The following is a 17,175-nucleotide window of genomic DNA, read 5'->3' as shown; positions in this document are numbered from 1 at the left end:
CTCAGTTTTGGATATAATCTTCCTTTTCCCTCAGGGTGCCTGAAAAGTGCACAACACAAATCTCATCCTGAACAAAAGTTGCTTGAATTGCCTCTTATCTGAGAAACGCCTAAGAAAACAACTGCTATAAGAAGTGCCGCACAGGGTATTCTTCAACTGCTGGTCCACTTCTTCAAGCTGCCTTGGGAAAAAAAAAAAAAGGGAAAACATTAATTACGTAAGAAAACCCATCTCTCCTCCCAGTGAGTGACAAAGGGACTCATCCCCACCAGGTCCTGGCAGTGCAGGCAGCTCCGGTGCCGCCCTGCCTGGGCTACTTTGGGATTTTAAAGCTTTTTGGACGGAGCCGGCGGGGAGCGGGCGCCGATCCCGGGTGTACGAAGCCGTGGCTCGGACTCCCCCCGCCCGCTCCAGCGATGGTTTCCTTGACCAAAACCTGCGACTTCGGCTCTCGCCGGCAATGAAAAAAGAAAGTGTCATTGGAAGGTGGGGAGCAGAGGAGGGCGGGCTTGATCCATGGAGCCCGCCCCTTTTTAAACAGAGAGTCCCGGCAGCTCTCGTCCACCAGCCCGACGGGGGGAGAGGCGGAAAGCGAGGGAGAGCAGGCGGGCGGGCGGGCGGCTCCCCCGTCCTGTCCCGGCCCGTCGGTCCCGACCCCGGCCCGTCCGCCCCCGCGCACCATGCGCGGCCCCCGGCGCCCCGCGCGCCGCCGGCCCGCCCGCCCCTAACGCCGCCCGGCTCCTGCGCCTTCCCGCGGCAGCGCTCCGGGGGCCGGGAGGGGGCCCCGAGAAAGGAGAAGAGAGGGGGGAAAAAAAATTAAAAGAGGAAAAGGGAGGAAAAAAGAGGAGAAGGAGCGGAGGCGGGGAAAGCTGCTCCTCCGAGGACAGCGCGCAGCACCATGCAGCTGGCGCCGTTGGCGCTGGCACTCACCACGCTCTTCATCGACGGCTGGAGGACGGCAGCGAGGAGGCAGAAGCTGCACCCCAGGCAAGGTAAGGGGGTGCTCGGGGAGGGGCAAGGGGAGTGCTGCGCTGCCGCCCCCCGGGGCCGCGGGGCTCGGCCACTTCACTCAGCGTCTGTCCCCTCGCAGCCCAGCTGCTGGAGAAGCTCAGCGAGTACGAGATCGTGACTCCTACCCGAGTGAATGAGTTCGGTGAGCCCTTCCCCACCGATGTCCACTTCAGGCGGCGCCGGCGGAGCACCAATGCTGCCCCCGACGCCTGGACGGCGGCCGCCGCCGGCTCCCCGAAGGCACACTACAGGCTGTCCGCCTTCGGGCAGCAGTTCCTCTTCAACCTGACGGCCAGCTCGGCCTTCATCGCCCCGCTCTTCACCGTCAGCCTCCTGGGAGAGCCCGCCGCAGACCAACGGCGCCTCTACGCCGAGGCGGCCGACGCCGATGTGAAGCACTGCTTCTACCGGGGGCACGTCAACGCCCGCCCTCGGCTCACCGCCGTTATCAGCCTCTGCTCCGGGATGGTGAGACCCCCGCCCCGCTGAGGGCCAGGGGCGGAAGCGCGGAGGAGGAGGAGAAGGAGGAGCGGGGCGACGGAGGGTGGGCGGGCAGAGCGATGGCGCCCGCCCCTTCCCCTGACGGCGGCGGGCGGCTCCGGCCCACCCCGGCCGGGGCTTGCTCCCACGCCGCTCCTCATCCCTCGGGTTCGGGGTGCGCCGCTCCTGCTCTGCGGATTTTTGGGGGAAAAATGCCACCCATCGACACCTGGAGGGGCGGTCTGTGGGCCAGACCCGGGCACGGACCCTGCCTGCCCCCGAGGATGCCGGTGTGAGGGATGGCTGCGGGCTTACCACCAGCGCTGGCCCCGGAGCCACCCAGCACCCGAGACCAGGGCATGTCCCGGTCCCTGGTACCCCAGTTGGGTGCCCTTCGGTGCAGGGATGTTGGCACCGGGATGTGCAGAAGCTCCTAAAAGGGGAGCTCTTCTGTCTGTCCTGGTACCTTTCAGTCCCACGGGATGCCAATTTCAGGGGCTCCCCGGAGGTTTCTGCTGGCTTCATTCAGTCCCGGGGTTCCTCTGGGTGCATGTGTATGTGGCTTCCCTCCCGTGGATACCAGTATGGGATGGCTGCAGAATGTTTTGTCTTGGATATTTTTTAATTTACCCACCGAATATGCACATTGATAGTTGTACGCAACTAGGAGAGCATTGGTGTCTCCTTGTAAGCAAGGGATTTCACTAGCTGGACACCTTCTTCTGGTCCTTATATGTGGGTTAAAAGCCTGTCTCAGGGAAATGTGCTGTGTGCATGTGAAGCCAGCACATGATGGGGTTGCACTGGGGCCTCCAGCACACAGCAGCACCATCACCCTTTGGGCAGGACTGGCTTGGTGAACATCACTGGCATAAGGACAGGGTCTGGCAGACATGCCTCTCTCATGCTCCCTGCCTGTGGGTTGGTAATTATCCCTTTGTAAGCACCAGTGGGATGGCTGTGCAGCCCAGGGTGGGTGCAAGCAGCGTGACCAAAGCTGCAACTCCAGCCACTGCCCTCACAGGGGTTACCACAGAACTAGGCACACCTCCCTCATTAGCTGCTTGCTTTGTGGGGTAGTGCTGCTAGGTGGTTTGTCATCGCACACAGCTGACCTCCTGTTCCTCTCTCTGGACCCTCTCAGCTAGGCACATTCAAGTCTGATGATGGGGACTATTTTGTAGAGCCACTCCTATCGCTTGAGGAGCAGGAGTATGAAGAAGAGCACAATAAACCACATCTTGTCTACCGACACCGGACACCTCCAACCAACTCTTCAGGGGACTGGCAGACTTGCAATACTCCAGGTACTCATTTTCTTACTGCCTTGGATGACTCGATGCTTGGAAGTCCTGTTTGCAGTTAAAAGGCAGTAGGTTTAGGGGGGAAAAAAGATGTGGAGTTGAGAGACCCCTCTAGAAATGGTGCTGTGAATGCTGGGACTGGGCTCATGGTGGTAGTGCTGTACTGGAGAGATGTGGTGCACCCGTGCTTTCTAGGAATTGGTTATGAGGAAGTTGCGGTCAGAAAAAAGTTTCCCTTTGATTCCTGAGGTAAAGCTGGCAAGAGAGCTTTTCATCTGTCTTGCCTTAAGTATCCTGTGAGCCCTTAAACTCGTTTTCTGTTCTATCCTACATGTAATTCCCAATCATCCTAATCTGATATACTCTCTGTCTGATACTCTGTCCTTTAAATGACATCTGTCTTAGTCTTGCTGTGCTCCTGGTCTTCTTTCCCCAAATCTGGCTGTGAGTTGTCACGTCTTACCTCTTTCTAGTGGAAATGAGGAGGTCCTAACACCAACCCTGACAGTTTTCAGTAATCATTTTTCCATGGTTCATTTTCAAAGGCTTTTTTTTCCTCATGGCTCTTCCTCCACCAGCACCATCTCCCTGACCTCCTCACTCTCTTTTTCTAGTCCTTGCACATATGAAAAGAGCACAGACCTTTTTCTCCCACCCTTCATGTGCCTTGATGAGCAATAACCTTGCTCCTACTGTCCCTATTATCTACAGTGGCCTCCTGCTGCTCTCTGCTTCCTTGACTTCCTGATGTTCGCAACTAATCCTCCCCTTTGGCAGCAAATACCTCAGTTTTCTCTGATGAAGCTTATTCCTTCAGTCTCCTGTTTCACCTGCTGTTTTGCCCTTGTCCTTTGGCCTGCAGCTCGATCTACAGGAACTTTAGAACCTAAACAGAGTAGACCTTGACTGAGTTCCCTTGTGGGCTGCAAGCTGCTCATATGCTGCAAAGTAGGCGGAGTTGCTCAGGAAGTAAAGGTACCACTGGAGGAGAAGTATGGTGCCCAAGTTAGGCTGCAGTTAGCACACGTTACTTGTTTGGCACCCATGACTGTGATCGTGGCTGTGCTGTTGAGCTGTCAGTCTGTTCAGCTTGCACTGGTCATGCTGAGTCCAAAGATGCTCTGATACTCTGTGACCAGCCAGAGCAACATGTGCTTCTTCTGGAAGACGTGTGAATCCACTTCCACATGCAAACCTATGTGCCAGGGGTACAGTGGCACCTCTCACAAGGCTGTCATTGTTTGTTCTTCCAAGGGTTGCTGCTGGAATATGCCATTCTGGTTTCTCTCTTCCAGCTGTTTCTGCTCCCTTCTTTGAGATCAGATGCAGGAGACTCAGAACAGTTGGAAAGAAACACGGAATCTGGCACATTGCATCAGTAACCCTTGGAGGAACGGAGCAGCAGATCACAAGACTCATTGAATCAAAGGTAGCTGGGAGGGCTCTGAATTTTGCTTGTGAACTTGACTCTGTGCTGCTGTAACTGACTGGTGTATTTCACCCCACTGTATAATAGTTCTCATTTAGAATATTATTCTTCTGTATTGTAGTTCACAAGAATAATACTCCATCTGTGATTTTGCTGTATCTCTTCCTCCTTTGTTCCACTATGCTTTGCTTCTTGCTTGTCTTTGTTTTCTTGCTCTTCTCAGTTGCTTCATGTAGTGGAGGGAGGAGTTCTCACTTCTCAAACACAAGCTTAAGTGTTCCAGATAGGCATGAGAGTCTTGTCTCCCTGTCCTTTTTCCCTCCATCTCTCCCTCTTACCATCTTTTCTTTTTGTCATCATCCAAGCTTTTGAAAGGGAATGATGCTATGGCCATATGTGTTTGGTGAACAAGTCTTGGTTATTTCATTTAAGGAGCAAGTTCAGAGCAGCTTGGGCAATGATGAACCTTGGCATCCAACCTGAGGTTACATCTGGTGAGAGAAGGTGTCTCATGTATTTGCATCAGAGGTGAACATGCAAAATCTAGCAGCACTCACTGTTTTAGACAAGGTGTATCTCTCACTCCTGCCAGAGAAGAATGGTTTTGTGAGAGTTTGGGAGTTAATCATAATTGTAGGGTGTTGTGTAAATCCAATCTTTTGTCAGAAGAATGTGTGAAATGGTGCATTTGCTTTGCAGGCTTCTGGCAGGGGTGGAAATTTGCTTGAAGAGGAAATTCATGGGAGGGAAATCTAAGGTACCCCCCTGAGGTGAGCAAGGGACCCTGTGTTGCCAGGCAGTGGTGCTATTAAAAATGACTTTCTGATAGTCATCTTCCTGGAAATGCTTAATAGTCAACATGCTGGTGTGCCCTTGCCATAATGATGTAATTTTAAACTTCTTGAGGTATTCAGGAAAGTTTCCCTTGTGAATTGACTAACAGATTGAGTAAAAGCTTTCATTTGCAGCAGTCTCCCTGGTCGTACTTTTAGTTTTTAGCTGTCCTGAGGTCAGCTTAGAAAACCAGGCATTTGCTTTTGTGAAGTTTTAATTAGCAGTTTCTGATAATAGTTTTAGGTCCTCTGATATAAAAGATACTCTACAGGTGTTCTGGAAAAAGATCTTTTTCCTCTGAATGCTGATGGATATCAAATGGAAACTGTGCTCTGCAGATGAACTTTCATAGCACAGCACTGGGGTCTCTGGCAATGCATTTGAGCCGTCTGGCATACAGCTCAACTGCTGCAAGAAAAACTTTGGACAGAGTTTTCCTTGGGGTAACAGGTTAATGTAGTTTCAGTCATAGGAAATGGTGCATTTTCCTGTCCTTCTTTTCTTGTAGTTGGTGCCGTGAATCAGTTTGTCATCTGGCCGGGGATCTGGCAGGATAATCAGTTGTGTTTTCCTGAATAGCCCTGACGGGATGAGGGCTTGGCCAGGCAGACAGCATGATGTCACTGAGGTGCAGCACCACTACCACCCATCGCTTCAGGATAGCAAGCTCTTCCGACCCAATCATTAAATATCCGCTTTTTTGAGGTGGAGGAGGAAGAGAAAAGAAATTGCAGTCCTAAAAAAAGAAAAGAGGAAGTGGCTCATTGCAAGGCTGCAGAGCGCCGCTTTCCTGCACCCCATGGAGGAACAATCTGACTCCAGTGATAAAGGCACGGAGCTGCATCCTGCATCCACCTTCATGAGGCAGGCAGCACCTCCCCAAGCCCCCATCCAGTGGGACCTTCTGGCAGGAGTAGACCTGTGAGCCCTTTCCATGTGAAACTGTCAAGGTTTGGTCTTGCAGAGAGATGTCCAGGTCCAGATGCCAATAGGACACTGCCTTTGGTCATCACTTAAGTAAACTACTTGAGGCACCTCTTATTCTGGGTCTTACATCCATTTCTGCTGCTTCTCCTTTCTATCATATTTCCCATGGTTTTTGTCAGTGATGTATGCATATATGTATTTCTATGTATATTTCAGTTGTTGAGTTCTCTGGAGCTCTTCTCTTCCAGTTTTGTTGGGGTCTGTGATAGCTTTAGCCTTCTACTGAACCTTAGCAATCATTCTGCCTGTTGGCCACCCATTATTCTGAGACAGATGTGGCCTCCACCTGCTTGGTTGCACTGAGCCAAAATTCTCCTATGTCCATGAGTATAATTGCAAGTATTGTGCCCTTTCATCACCCTGCTTCTGTTGACTGTTTGGCTCTTGCTCCAAACTTTGCAAATTCTGTGCAGCTTTTATTGTGACCCTGATGCAGGACTCTCAACTAAACTTTTTGGGGCAGCTCCTTCTTTGTACCCATGCTGCCTTTAAGTTTTAGCTTTCGTAATTTATGTATAGTGAGTGTGAGCTGCTCCCTCCCTTGCTGCTGGTCAGCTGTGCCCATCCTGAGGCTGGCATTGGACCTGGGCTCTGGGGCTGCATGTGAGGATCTTGCTCAAAGTCCTCTCTCCTTAATGAGAGCATTTAAAGCAGGAACATCCACCACGGGCAAAACTCGTCATGCAGAAGCAGCAATAACACTGTGATGGTGCCAAACTAGTAGGAAGATGATTAGAGCTGTTCCTGTTTCTGGAGGGGAGCCAGGGGGCTGTAGCCAGCAAAGAGGCCTTCCAGCAGTTCGTGCTGAGGTGGTGAGGTTTTGGAAACAGCCTCAGATGAGTGCAGGACAGAGCAGGTCTTACCTGTGCCGTGCTGACTGTGCCCCCACCCACTGCTGGCAGGGGTGGGAAAGCCCAGTGACTCACCTGCTGAGGCTGCTTTCCAAAATCCACCAAGTATTATCAGCACAGATGGCTGTGGGACGCAACCTGCAGGCTTAGCATATCCCACTACCTGCCAGAAATGAATGCAAAAGGGTCTCAAATTTGCTGGTGTTTTGTTGGGTGTTACAGCAGTTTGACTGCTGGAGAGTACATGTATGGCCAGGCGCAGCAGCTCCACAAAGGGAAGCCCCATGTGGTCCAGGTGAGGAGAAGAGAAGGTCTGTGTGTAAGTTGTGCTGAGAAGGGTCCTACAAAAACCAGAGGAGGAACCAGCAGCATGAAGCAAGTCTTGCTGCTGAGCCAGCATGGCACAGGCATACTCAGTAATGTGTCACTGATTTTTCAGTTGCATTAACGAGTAATTTGTAATAGATTACCCTTTCATAGTAACTGTAACAACCTTTCCCACTGAACCTGACACTGGGGAACCACCAGGGCAGAGGAGGGCTGCCCTGTGTCTTGAGCAAGCAGATGCCTATTTGCTGCCAGCTCAATGATTGTGATCTTATTTCTGCATGATAATTAGCACCAGCCTGCTCCCCTAATGCCAGCCAGCTGCATGGGAAGTCACTGGTGAACCAGTGGCACAAGCAGGAGATGGTTCTGTCACCATGTTCCCATGTGCTTGGAAGGGCTGTTCAGGTTGAGGTTGCCAGAATGGGGGTTTGTTAGTGTGTTATCAGTGCCATGATCAGGGAGGAGGCCTGGGGAAGGATGTGTTTGCTATCTGGTACTGTGGCTAAAGCCTGACTTTGTAGTGTGGTCTTTCATTGGTGCAGGAAGGGGATGAGCTGTTGTTCCTGCTCCAGCTGTGGTTCCAGGTGTGTTTGCAGTGTTAAAATTGGCAATAGAGTGGAATGAGGCCAGTGGTGGAAAATTTCCTGCTCCTTCTCCAGACCCTTTGTACGTGTTATATTGTTACTTTATAGCAGTTTCAAGGCAGAAACTTTGAATTCCGTTTCCTCAGGGCTCAATGTTTGTACTCCTGTGAGTGGTCTGTGATGAAATCCCAGATCCTTTGCACTTGGATTGTTGGTCTGTAGCCCTTTAGTATTTTTGCTGTTTCTTTTGGACTCTGTCTTGCTTCCAACTGTGTCCCCTCTTTTTTGTTTTCAACTCATTCATCCAGCAGAATTCTGCATTCTAGGTGTCTGGTTTCCAGGCAGGTCTTCAGGCAAATTCTGTACTGCTGAGTGTCACGTAAACTCAGGCTTGCAGGAGATCTGCAGGGAGGCTTTCTTAAGCCTTTACTTCCAGGTTGAGCAATCCTTGAGCTCTTTCAAGAGTCTGTTTAAGCTGTCAGCTTTGCTCTTGGCCTCAGGGTAAAACACTGAGTTTGTTCTTTCCCTCAGAAAAGTTTCTTATCTTAAAGAAGTGGATTGTAATTTTTAGTCAGATAGTAATTAATTCACATTTCCTTCCCTCCCAGAATAAAGAAGAGAATTGCATCACAACTCCCATATGCTAATGTAATTAATTCTATTTCTGCCTCCCTGTTGAGGTAACAGCACAGTAAGAGCCAACTGGTATTTGGTCAGCTGGGCCTGGGAGGTCAAGCTCAAGCTTTTGCCATGCTGAGCTGGGGAAGGGATCAGTCTGTAATGTTTGAGGTGTCTTGTGATATTGACAAGTGAAATAAGGTAATAGACTGACTTCAGTTAAAAAACATTGATCACAGTCAGATCCCATAATTAGTTTTGGCTTAAGATTCCTCAATGTGAGTTATATGTGCATGCATTTTGTTGTTACTCTTAGCCTTGAAAATGTATCAAGCATCCATCTGGTGCCCTAAAGGTGTAAGATTTAAGATTACGATTAAACAAATTGTTGTTGATTGGTTATTGTTCTGCAATTTAAACATGGTAAGTGGACAGAGTTAAATTATTCTCCTGGAATCAAAATGGACATACTTTTGCCTCATCTGTGTGGACATCCACAGAAGAAGGACAGGTGGGAGAAGCAGAGGGGAATCACTTGGGTGCTTTCTGTCTGTTCCCTATGGCATATATTACTGAAAATAAACAGGCTGACTGTTCTGTGACTGCTTCTCCCATATGCCTGTAATATCATTATCAACATCCCTGTGGCCAATTGCTGAACAATTTCTTTTTTTCTTTTTGTCTAATGGGATATTTTGTCTTAACTTTGTACTGACAGTCAGTAAAAGATGTGGTGGCCTCAGTGTTGTTCTTGTTGGCACGGTGCCTCACAGGTGTCACTAGACACTAGTGTGGGACACAGGTTGGTGTATTTGTGGCTGTTGTGCATTGGAAGTTGCCTGAAGAGCATGTGTGGGAGTTCTGTAAGATGATCTTGAATCATTTTCTGCCACATGTTCAGCTCATGTGTTAGTATGTCCTTTCTTAAAGAGAAAATTTATTGTTTTGTTCATTAATCTACTTTCTGTCTACTGTGCAAAATTGATAGCTTTCAATTGCAACATTTTACCTTAGGCATAAAAATAATCTTTTAGGCTGGAATGCATTCTGATATTCATCACCTGGAAAGAAAACATTTAGAGTATGTGTGGTCTTTAGTGTTAGCATGGTATAAACCAGAGAATGTTTTATTACTAAGGGAAGCTGACTGCTGCTCACTGCAAGTCCGTGGTTCTCAGCATTCTGGTTCAAGCAGTGAGAAGAAAGGCAGGGTCACCCTGACAGACATCAGGGTTCAGCATCACCTTGAGCTTTGGCACCTCCAAGTCTCTATAGTCACAGACACAGGATGCAGTGAGTGAATTGGGGTGGAACTGTTGGTTTGTGCATCAGTGATGCTTCATGCTAGTCTGAACTGCTCATGGCTTTCTAGCTTTGCTTTCTGGCATTAATATTTTCAAATATTGCAAACACAAATTCCAGGCTCTGGGCTTGACACGTGGGACTGACTTCAGCAGGAGGAGCTCCTGGACATGGACCTGGCTGTAGCAGCAGCTCTGGTTCACTCAAGGAGCTATCCAGAGGGAAGGCAGGATTAATCCTGCTCATAGGGCTGATCATCTCAATGTGGTACAGGGCAAGGCAGTGGCTGGTCCCCAATTTGTTTCAATCCCTGGCTATTGTCCAAGCAGGGTGTGAAGCTCCTGGCAGAGAAGGTGTGTTCAGCTCTGGGTTATGCTGACCACATCAGCACCCCACAGTTACAGAGGTGAGAATTTGGCCTCATGCAAATCCATCTGAGATACATTTGTAGGTGTATAGAAACATCTTGATATAAAATTAGGACAGACCCAGGGCTAGAAAAGTTCTTTGGTCTGGCTTCTTACCTGTTTGTGTCCTAAAGAGGAGCCAGTTTCCATTCCATTTCTTGGCAAGAAGAGCCTAAAAATGTGGTTCAGTTTCAGCCAGTCTGATCTCTGCATGAAGGCAAATCCATTTTCCTCTCTCTGTTTCCCAGGTGATGGCAGTCCCTGGGGCAGCTGCCTTTGTAGCAGCTACAGGCAGCAAATCCAGCCAGGCAGCTGGAGCTGGGGCTTGGACTGAATCTTTTGGCCAGGGTTTGCTCCTGTGGAGTTGAGGGAGACAGGTCACACACTGACTGACTGCATGAGGGGAACTCAGCTGAATTTTTGGTCTGTTTTATGGAGGTGTGCAATAATTTATTATCTGTGCAACTGGATCAGAGCAGGGCTAGAAGTGGTGTGGGTCAACTGCTGAGTGGCAAATTTTATTAAAAATCCTAGGTCACACATTCAGAAAACTTGTGATAATTAGTCAGTTTGAAAGGATCATACTTTTTTTCTAGCAGGGAGATGTTGTTAGCTCAAGAAAGGGAATTTTTCTTGCCTCCTTCTCTTGCTGTCTCTCTCTCTTTGTTACATTTTTTTTCGCTGCTATGTGCAGCTCTTATGAACTTGGACCTGAACTGGAATTGCTTGAATTGTTACATGTCTTACTTAATTGTGCAAATTGCTTTCTGTTCCAAGGACTAGTTAATGTAGAAATGGAAAGGATTAGGACTGTTGGGATAAGTGATCATTCCATCTTTTAATGTTTGGTTTAGTATAACAATAGTTACTATGTCAAAAGCAAATCCTGACTCTGCCCTGTCATGCAGGCAAAGTACTCACACAGGGCCCGAGTCTTCCCTGCCCTCTTTCTTGTGATAGATCCAAAGTACATTAGCCAGCAGGAAACATCCATAAATCAGCTGAATGGATTCTGGGCTGAGGCTTCTTGCCTGGGCAAAAATAAATGGCATTAGTGAAAAGATGCCATCAGGAAGTGATATCCTTGCACAGGATTGGGTCTCCTTTTAAGTCCCACATTACAAAGAAGAAACCAAACAGAAAAAAAATTAAGATAAACTACCAGGTCTGTATAAAGACAGTGAAAACAGCATAGATTGCCTTAGTAAAGTAGGCAGTAAAATGGACATTATTCTAGCCTTTACCTGCCTCTCAAATGAATATGAACTGTTGAGTCAGTGCATGGGCTCGCCTCATACTTGAATTATTGAACTATAGTTTACATGATTTTAAAGGTAGTAAGTAAGAAGAAAAAGAAAAGTAAAAAAGTAAAAGAAAAGTTTTCTTTTAATTTTACAAAGTAAAAGAAAAATGTTTTGCTTCTTAAACTCATCCAGTTACTACCATGTGTAAGTAGATGTGTTTCAGGTCATTGCAAAGACTGGGGGCTTGCCAAGAAAACCATTTTTCTTGCTGATTTCTGTTACTACGTTAACACAATAGGGAAAATAAAGTGGGGAAATATCACACCCTTTTCTGATGTTATGTGTGGCAGTAGGAAGCTGGTGCTGCAGAATCACAGTTTTGTGTAATGTGAGATTTTCCCTTCTGCCTGATGGAGCAGGAGCACGTTGCGCCATTCAGTGAGAGCACTGCTGTTGTGGCCATTGTAATGGAGCAGGATATCAGCAGAATCAGGCACACAGAGTTCCTGGCAGTGCCTGTGTGCTGCTCCCATTAATGTGGTCAGGATTTTACAGATGGGTTGACAGCAGTGCACAGCCATTAGCATTTAATTTTTTACAGGTGAGTGCACACTATCTACATGCAACAAAGATGGGTGAAGATAACAGTTCACTACTACCAAAGTCCAGGAGTGGCTTTCCATGCAGGGCATCCCCATCACTGGTGCCTGGTTTTCCAGTAACCAGGCTGACAGACACCCAATATGTGACCTGTCCAAATGGCACAGTGCAAGTGTTGGAGTGACTTTGTGAGTGGAAATAATTCAGTTGTTTTGGAAGTGATGATGTGTCTGCCTTCATTTGTGTGCTGAATGGGGAAAGAGCACTGATACTGTACCAACACTTGGCAGGATTAGATTAATGATTGCACTTGATGATCTTTAGTATCTTTTCCAACCTAAATGATTCTGTGACTCTATGCCAGATCTCTGCACAAAAAGGAAAGTTATTTTTCCTCTGTGCTGAGCATACCTGGCTTTGTTGGGCTCTGATTCCCCTGCATGATCAGGGGCAGGTCAGGGCTCTCAGAACAAGATGTGGAATTTCATGTGGTACTCTCTGGGTGGTTTGTGAGGGTTTTTTTAGTGTGTGACACCAGCTGCAGGATTTCAATGCAAGCCCAGTGAATATCAACTTCTTTTATAGACCTGTGTGATAGGTGTCTTCAAAGATAGATGTCTTTGCAATTCCCTCTTTTTTTGCCATCTGACATCCCTCTGACTGGATGGTTGGAGGAGAAGGTACCCGAGCCTCATGGCCCCACCTGGGGCCCTGTAGAGCTCTGCCTTCACTCTGCAGTTTTGTCTTCAGCCTCACTCAAGCCCTGTTGAGCATCTCACCATCCTTAACACATTTTTCCTTGGGCACCTGCTCCTTTTGGAAGTTAGTTATTTAAAAGGGGAATTTGAGGGGTGGTCTTAGGGTGCAGAGAGGAAAGGAGAGAAGCTGGCTCAAGGGCTGGGGTTAGCACTTTCTCCTCAGTCTGGTCCTCTCCTCACCTTTAAGTTATTTGTATGCATAGTTGGCTCCCCAAGCTGATTGGCACTGAATGAGTCGGGATAATGTCACGGTTGCCCACGAAGCAGTGCCAGCATGAGAGCATAACCTTGCCAACACAAGGGCATTGATTAGAGCAGAGGAACTAGGGCAATCCAATTATAACCACAAATGCCATTGGCTTTCTCAAATTCTTACTCAGATAACTGCAGACTCTCTGCTGTATTAAGGTGGTCTGGGCTATATCAAGAAAAGGGAATTTAGAGGACTTAGGTAGTACAGAGTAGGCAGGATTTAATTCTTAACTGCTGTATTGCCTATTTACACATAGGGTAGAAGGATAGTATTTTTCACATAGGTAGAAGCTGATCCCCTTTCCCTGCCATCATACTGCAGAACATATTTCTTTATTTGGAAATTATTACAAATATTTCTAAAAGGAAACTATACAAGAAAAAAAATATAAAGTTTCCTATCATTTCAATCTTGTTTGAGCATTGAATATTCCTTTGTTCCGTAATATTATGCTTCCTCTAACCTACTCAATGGGTCAGATAAGGAAATGTGATATTTTTCACCACCATGACGAAATTAAACTAAAGCTACAAAGAGCATGAGGGTTGTAGCCTGGAGTCGTAGATGAGTAGTTCAGATCTGGCTTTATATTAAATGCAGAAGTGAACAGTCTTTCGTGGATGAATCACATTCAATTAGCTACTTCCTATGATGAACTGATTAAAAATTAAGTGGCATCAAATAAGCCTGATTTTGCTCTTACATTTAAATAATGCTATAATTACATACTAATCAGATGGTAAATCTTAATTGTACACGTTTCATATGTTTTATATGCCTGTTCTCCCTCTTCATTTTGTCGTCTTTGTATCAGCATGGAGTATATTTTCAGGCTGCTTTTATGTTTGGCCTAATTGAATATCAAAAGCAGTATATGTGAAACTTCCTGAATTCTATTCTTTCGCCAGTGGCAGCTGTGCTATTAGATGACCTTTACCATTCCTGTAGCACAGAATAATAAAGGGAGGGGGGGAGCTGAAGCCCAGCCATGTTATTGTTAGAGACAGAAATAAATCATATATAATTGCTTTGCTGTGAAGGCCAAATCCTGCCGTCCTTCATGCCTGAGTTAGAAATACAGGATTTGGACCTTTGTTTCCTGGCCACCTTGGACGTGCCCAGAATCCTCACACTGCTGCTGCAGTGGCTAATTACCATTGCAGGGCTCCATCCCTCCTGCACAGACCAGGAGCTGGCTCTGCTGCAGGGAATGTCCACCTCTAAGTGCTGCTGGCTTCCCCAAGATGGCTTTAAAAATGAAGCCTTAGATGTTGGATTACATGGTGGGCTTCCACAGAGTGCTTCTGTTTCAGTTCCCTGCTTGCTTGGAGCAAGCCTACACAACTTTGTTGAGGCAATAGGTATTTTGACTTAGCATACACATGGCATTAATTTTATTCACTCCAGAATGTACTGTATGTGTTTTCTGCCTTTTAACCATAGATCATGACCACAGTCACAAAAAGAACAAACGGAAACACTGGAGAAGGCAGTGGGCAGAGAGCAGCATATTGTCTGACGTGGAGATGTTGAAACACAGCCTGGAAGTGAATTCTTTTTCTGGGGACAGCAACAAGACAGGGACCATTGGTGAAAAGAAGAGCCACAAGCGAACGAAGCGGTTCTTGTCCTACCCACGTTTTGTGGAGGTGATGGTGGTGGCTGACAGCAGGATGGTCGCCTACCATGGAGCCAACCTTCAGCACTATGTCTTAACCCTGATGTCAATAGTGAGTGTTCAACCAGGGCAAGTAGATTCACCCACAAGTCGTTTTCTAGTGGTCACAGAGCCCCTCTCTGCTGCGTTCATATGCAACACCATCAGTTTGCCTTCCCTGGGCATGGAGATAATGCTGGGGTTACATCAAAAATGGTAAAACATGGCTGGAAAATGCTGGTTGGAGTCTTCTTTCCCAGATCCATCACACTTCCTGATCCTTCTCACACCTCTCCCAGCTTTCTGAACATCAGATACCATGAGCAATAACACTGGTTGTTTAGTCCACATGCTGTACTTTTGTTTTTATTTAAGCCCACATGAAATAACAGCTGAATTTAAAAGGTGCTTTGGGCACTGTGCCTTCCAGGGCCCTGAGGCTGGTAGGTTAGGCAGTTGCCTGACTTTCCTTGCTGTTGCAAGGAGAAGGAGCCTGTTGTCACCCTGATCCTTAGCATAGTTCTCAAGTTGGCTTTTCAGGCTGAGAGCAAGCACCTTAGGAGCTGCAGGTACTAGGATGCAGTAGTGCAGTTTCCAGACAGGCAGTTCTGTAGATTCAGAGTGACTGGCAGGGAGTACCCAACACATTTGTGTCTCTGGAGGGATGTTCATTCTGTCTGAGGGTAGAAGTGCACTGAATACATGGTCTGAAACTGCCCATGTCAAAATCAGGTGCTTGGAAGAGTAAGTTGCTTTTGACAGTCTTGTTTGGTGGTCTTTGTGTCTCAGAGCAGAATGATCCTTTAATTTGGTGAAATGTGTGCTAAAGCAAAAGGAAATGTTGGGTTTCTCTGATATCAGCAGGTTTTTTTCATTCTCAAATTGTGCTTCTGCCAGGAGGTCTCTCCAAGTAGCATCAGAGCACTGAGCAGGGCAGAAGAGCCGCCCAGGAGAAAAACAGTTGCAAAATGGAAAATATGTGTGTTGTCTTAATTGTTTGTTTCCTTGAATGTTAAGAATAATTCCAAATATTGCTTTTTTGAAACAGGTGGCTTCTATCTACAAAGACCCAAGCATTGGAAATTTAATTAATATTGTTATTGTGAAATTGGTCGTGATACATAATGAGCAGGTAATGGAAATTATTTTCTTCACCTTCTGCTTGACAATGGCATTTGTAGTGAGAATTGTCATGAATAATTAAAATACCTGCTTTCTGTGTGTTGCTTATCAGGATGGCCCTGCAATATCTTACAATGCCCAGACAACATTAAAAAACTTCTGCCAATGGCAGCAGTCCCAAAACCACCCAGAGGGAAGTCACCTTCGCCATGATACAGCTGTGCTTGTTACCAGGTGTGGTGAATATTCTCATGAAAACTGTTGCCACTTGTGTGTCAGGGGCTGTGAGCATGTAATGTATGGGCAATGTTGAGGTTTTGATGTGAGTGTAATGATATTTGCAGTTGTGGGAGCATATGTCCACCATAACAAGAGATGATTTTGAGAGGTTCAAAGCTGTCTAAGGTCTACCCATGGGTTTAGCATAAGATGAAAAACTCTGACTGTGGTGGGGAGTTAGTTTGGATGATGTGGCAAGCCAGCATGAGAAGGTCCATTGAAGGACCAAGAGTTGTTTCTGCTGTTATTACTGTGCTTGTACCTTAACTCACTGCTGCATTGAGAATTAATGTGTCAGGTCTGTTCTGCTTTCAGACAAGATATTTGTAGAGCGCACGACAAATGTGATACTCTGGGTAAGGAAAACCTTTTCTTTGTCACTTTTTTTGTAGTGACAATATTAGTTGCCTGTTCTGAACTGTGAGTGACATTTCTTTTTCTATCATAAACCTCTGTGTTCTCTCCTAGGTCTGGCAGAGCTGGGCACAGTCTGTGACCCATACAGGAGCTGTTCAATTAGTGAAGATAACGGACTGAGCACTGCTTTCACAATAGCACATGAACTTGGCCATGTGTATGTTCTATGTAAATACATTTACATTTAAATAGCCCAGTATTTATGCTAACTAGGGCTTGCCAGCCAGGCTGGGAACTGGTACTGCTGAGCCTAATTATTTGAGGGGAGATCAGTATATTTGGCTAGAAGATGCACCACTGAGGTAGATGAAACTGAGGTGCTCTGGAGCCTATCTGAGAGCAGCCAAACCAGCAGGGCCATGTTTTGGGGAGGATAAATGATAGAGAGCCACAAGCAGCACCTAAGAAATGACATCTTGACCAAACTATTGGAACTAGCCAGGGTTTTGGGCAGAGGTCCTTGAGGAGGACCAGGACAAAGAATGCTGGCACATCTGAACTATCTTTTGGGACTGAAGTCCTCTGAGAGCAGATCCTCAGCCTGCCACAGCTTGTCCCACAGCTCTGTGTGGTGCTGGTGAAGGCAGTGCAGCAGCTGTATGTGAAGGAGGAACTTACCCAGGGCATCTGGGAGGTGATGAGGTGTATAAGTGAGCTTCACTCAGCTCTTGAACTGTTTCATCATGGAAAATCCTCTGCTGCTGGACG

General features: G+C 47.1%; 1 protein-coding gene across 1 annotated transcript in view; it reads left to right on the top strand.

The window, feature by feature from the left end:
- Nucleotides 1-590: 590 nt before the first annotated feature.
- ADAMTS9 (ADAM metallopeptidase with thrombospondin type 1 motif 9) overlaps nt 591-17,175 on the top strand; it is a 78,706-nt gene continuing 62,121 nt past the window's right edge. Inside the window, exons 1-8 of the mRNA XM_058812794.1 lie at nt 591-992; nt 1,091-1,479; nt 2,636-2,798; nt 14,436-14,722; nt 15,698-15,781; nt 15,884-16,005; nt 16,366-16,406; nt 16,519-16,624. Of these exons, the coding sequence (XP_058668777.1) occupies nt 899-992; nt 1,091-1,479; nt 2,636-2,798; nt 14,436-14,722; nt 15,698-15,781; nt 15,884-16,005; nt 16,366-16,406; nt 16,519-16,624 (1,286 nt within the window). The 5' untranslated portion in view covers nt 591-898. The remainder of the gene's footprint in view (nt 993-1,090; nt 1,480-2,635; nt 2,799-14,435; nt 14,723-15,697; nt 15,782-15,883; nt 16,006-16,365; nt 16,407-16,518; nt 16,625-17,175) is intronic.

This window comes from Ammospiza caudacuta, chromosome 12 (assembly GCF_027887145.1).
Source record: "Ammospiza caudacuta isolate bAmmCau1 chromosome 12, bAmmCau1.pri, whole genome shotgun sequence".
Lineage (NCBI taxonomy): Eukaryota > Metazoa > Chordata > Aves > Passeriformes > Passerellidae > Ammospiza > Ammospiza caudacuta.
This window is presented reverse-complemented; position numbering and strand designations above follow the sequence as displayed.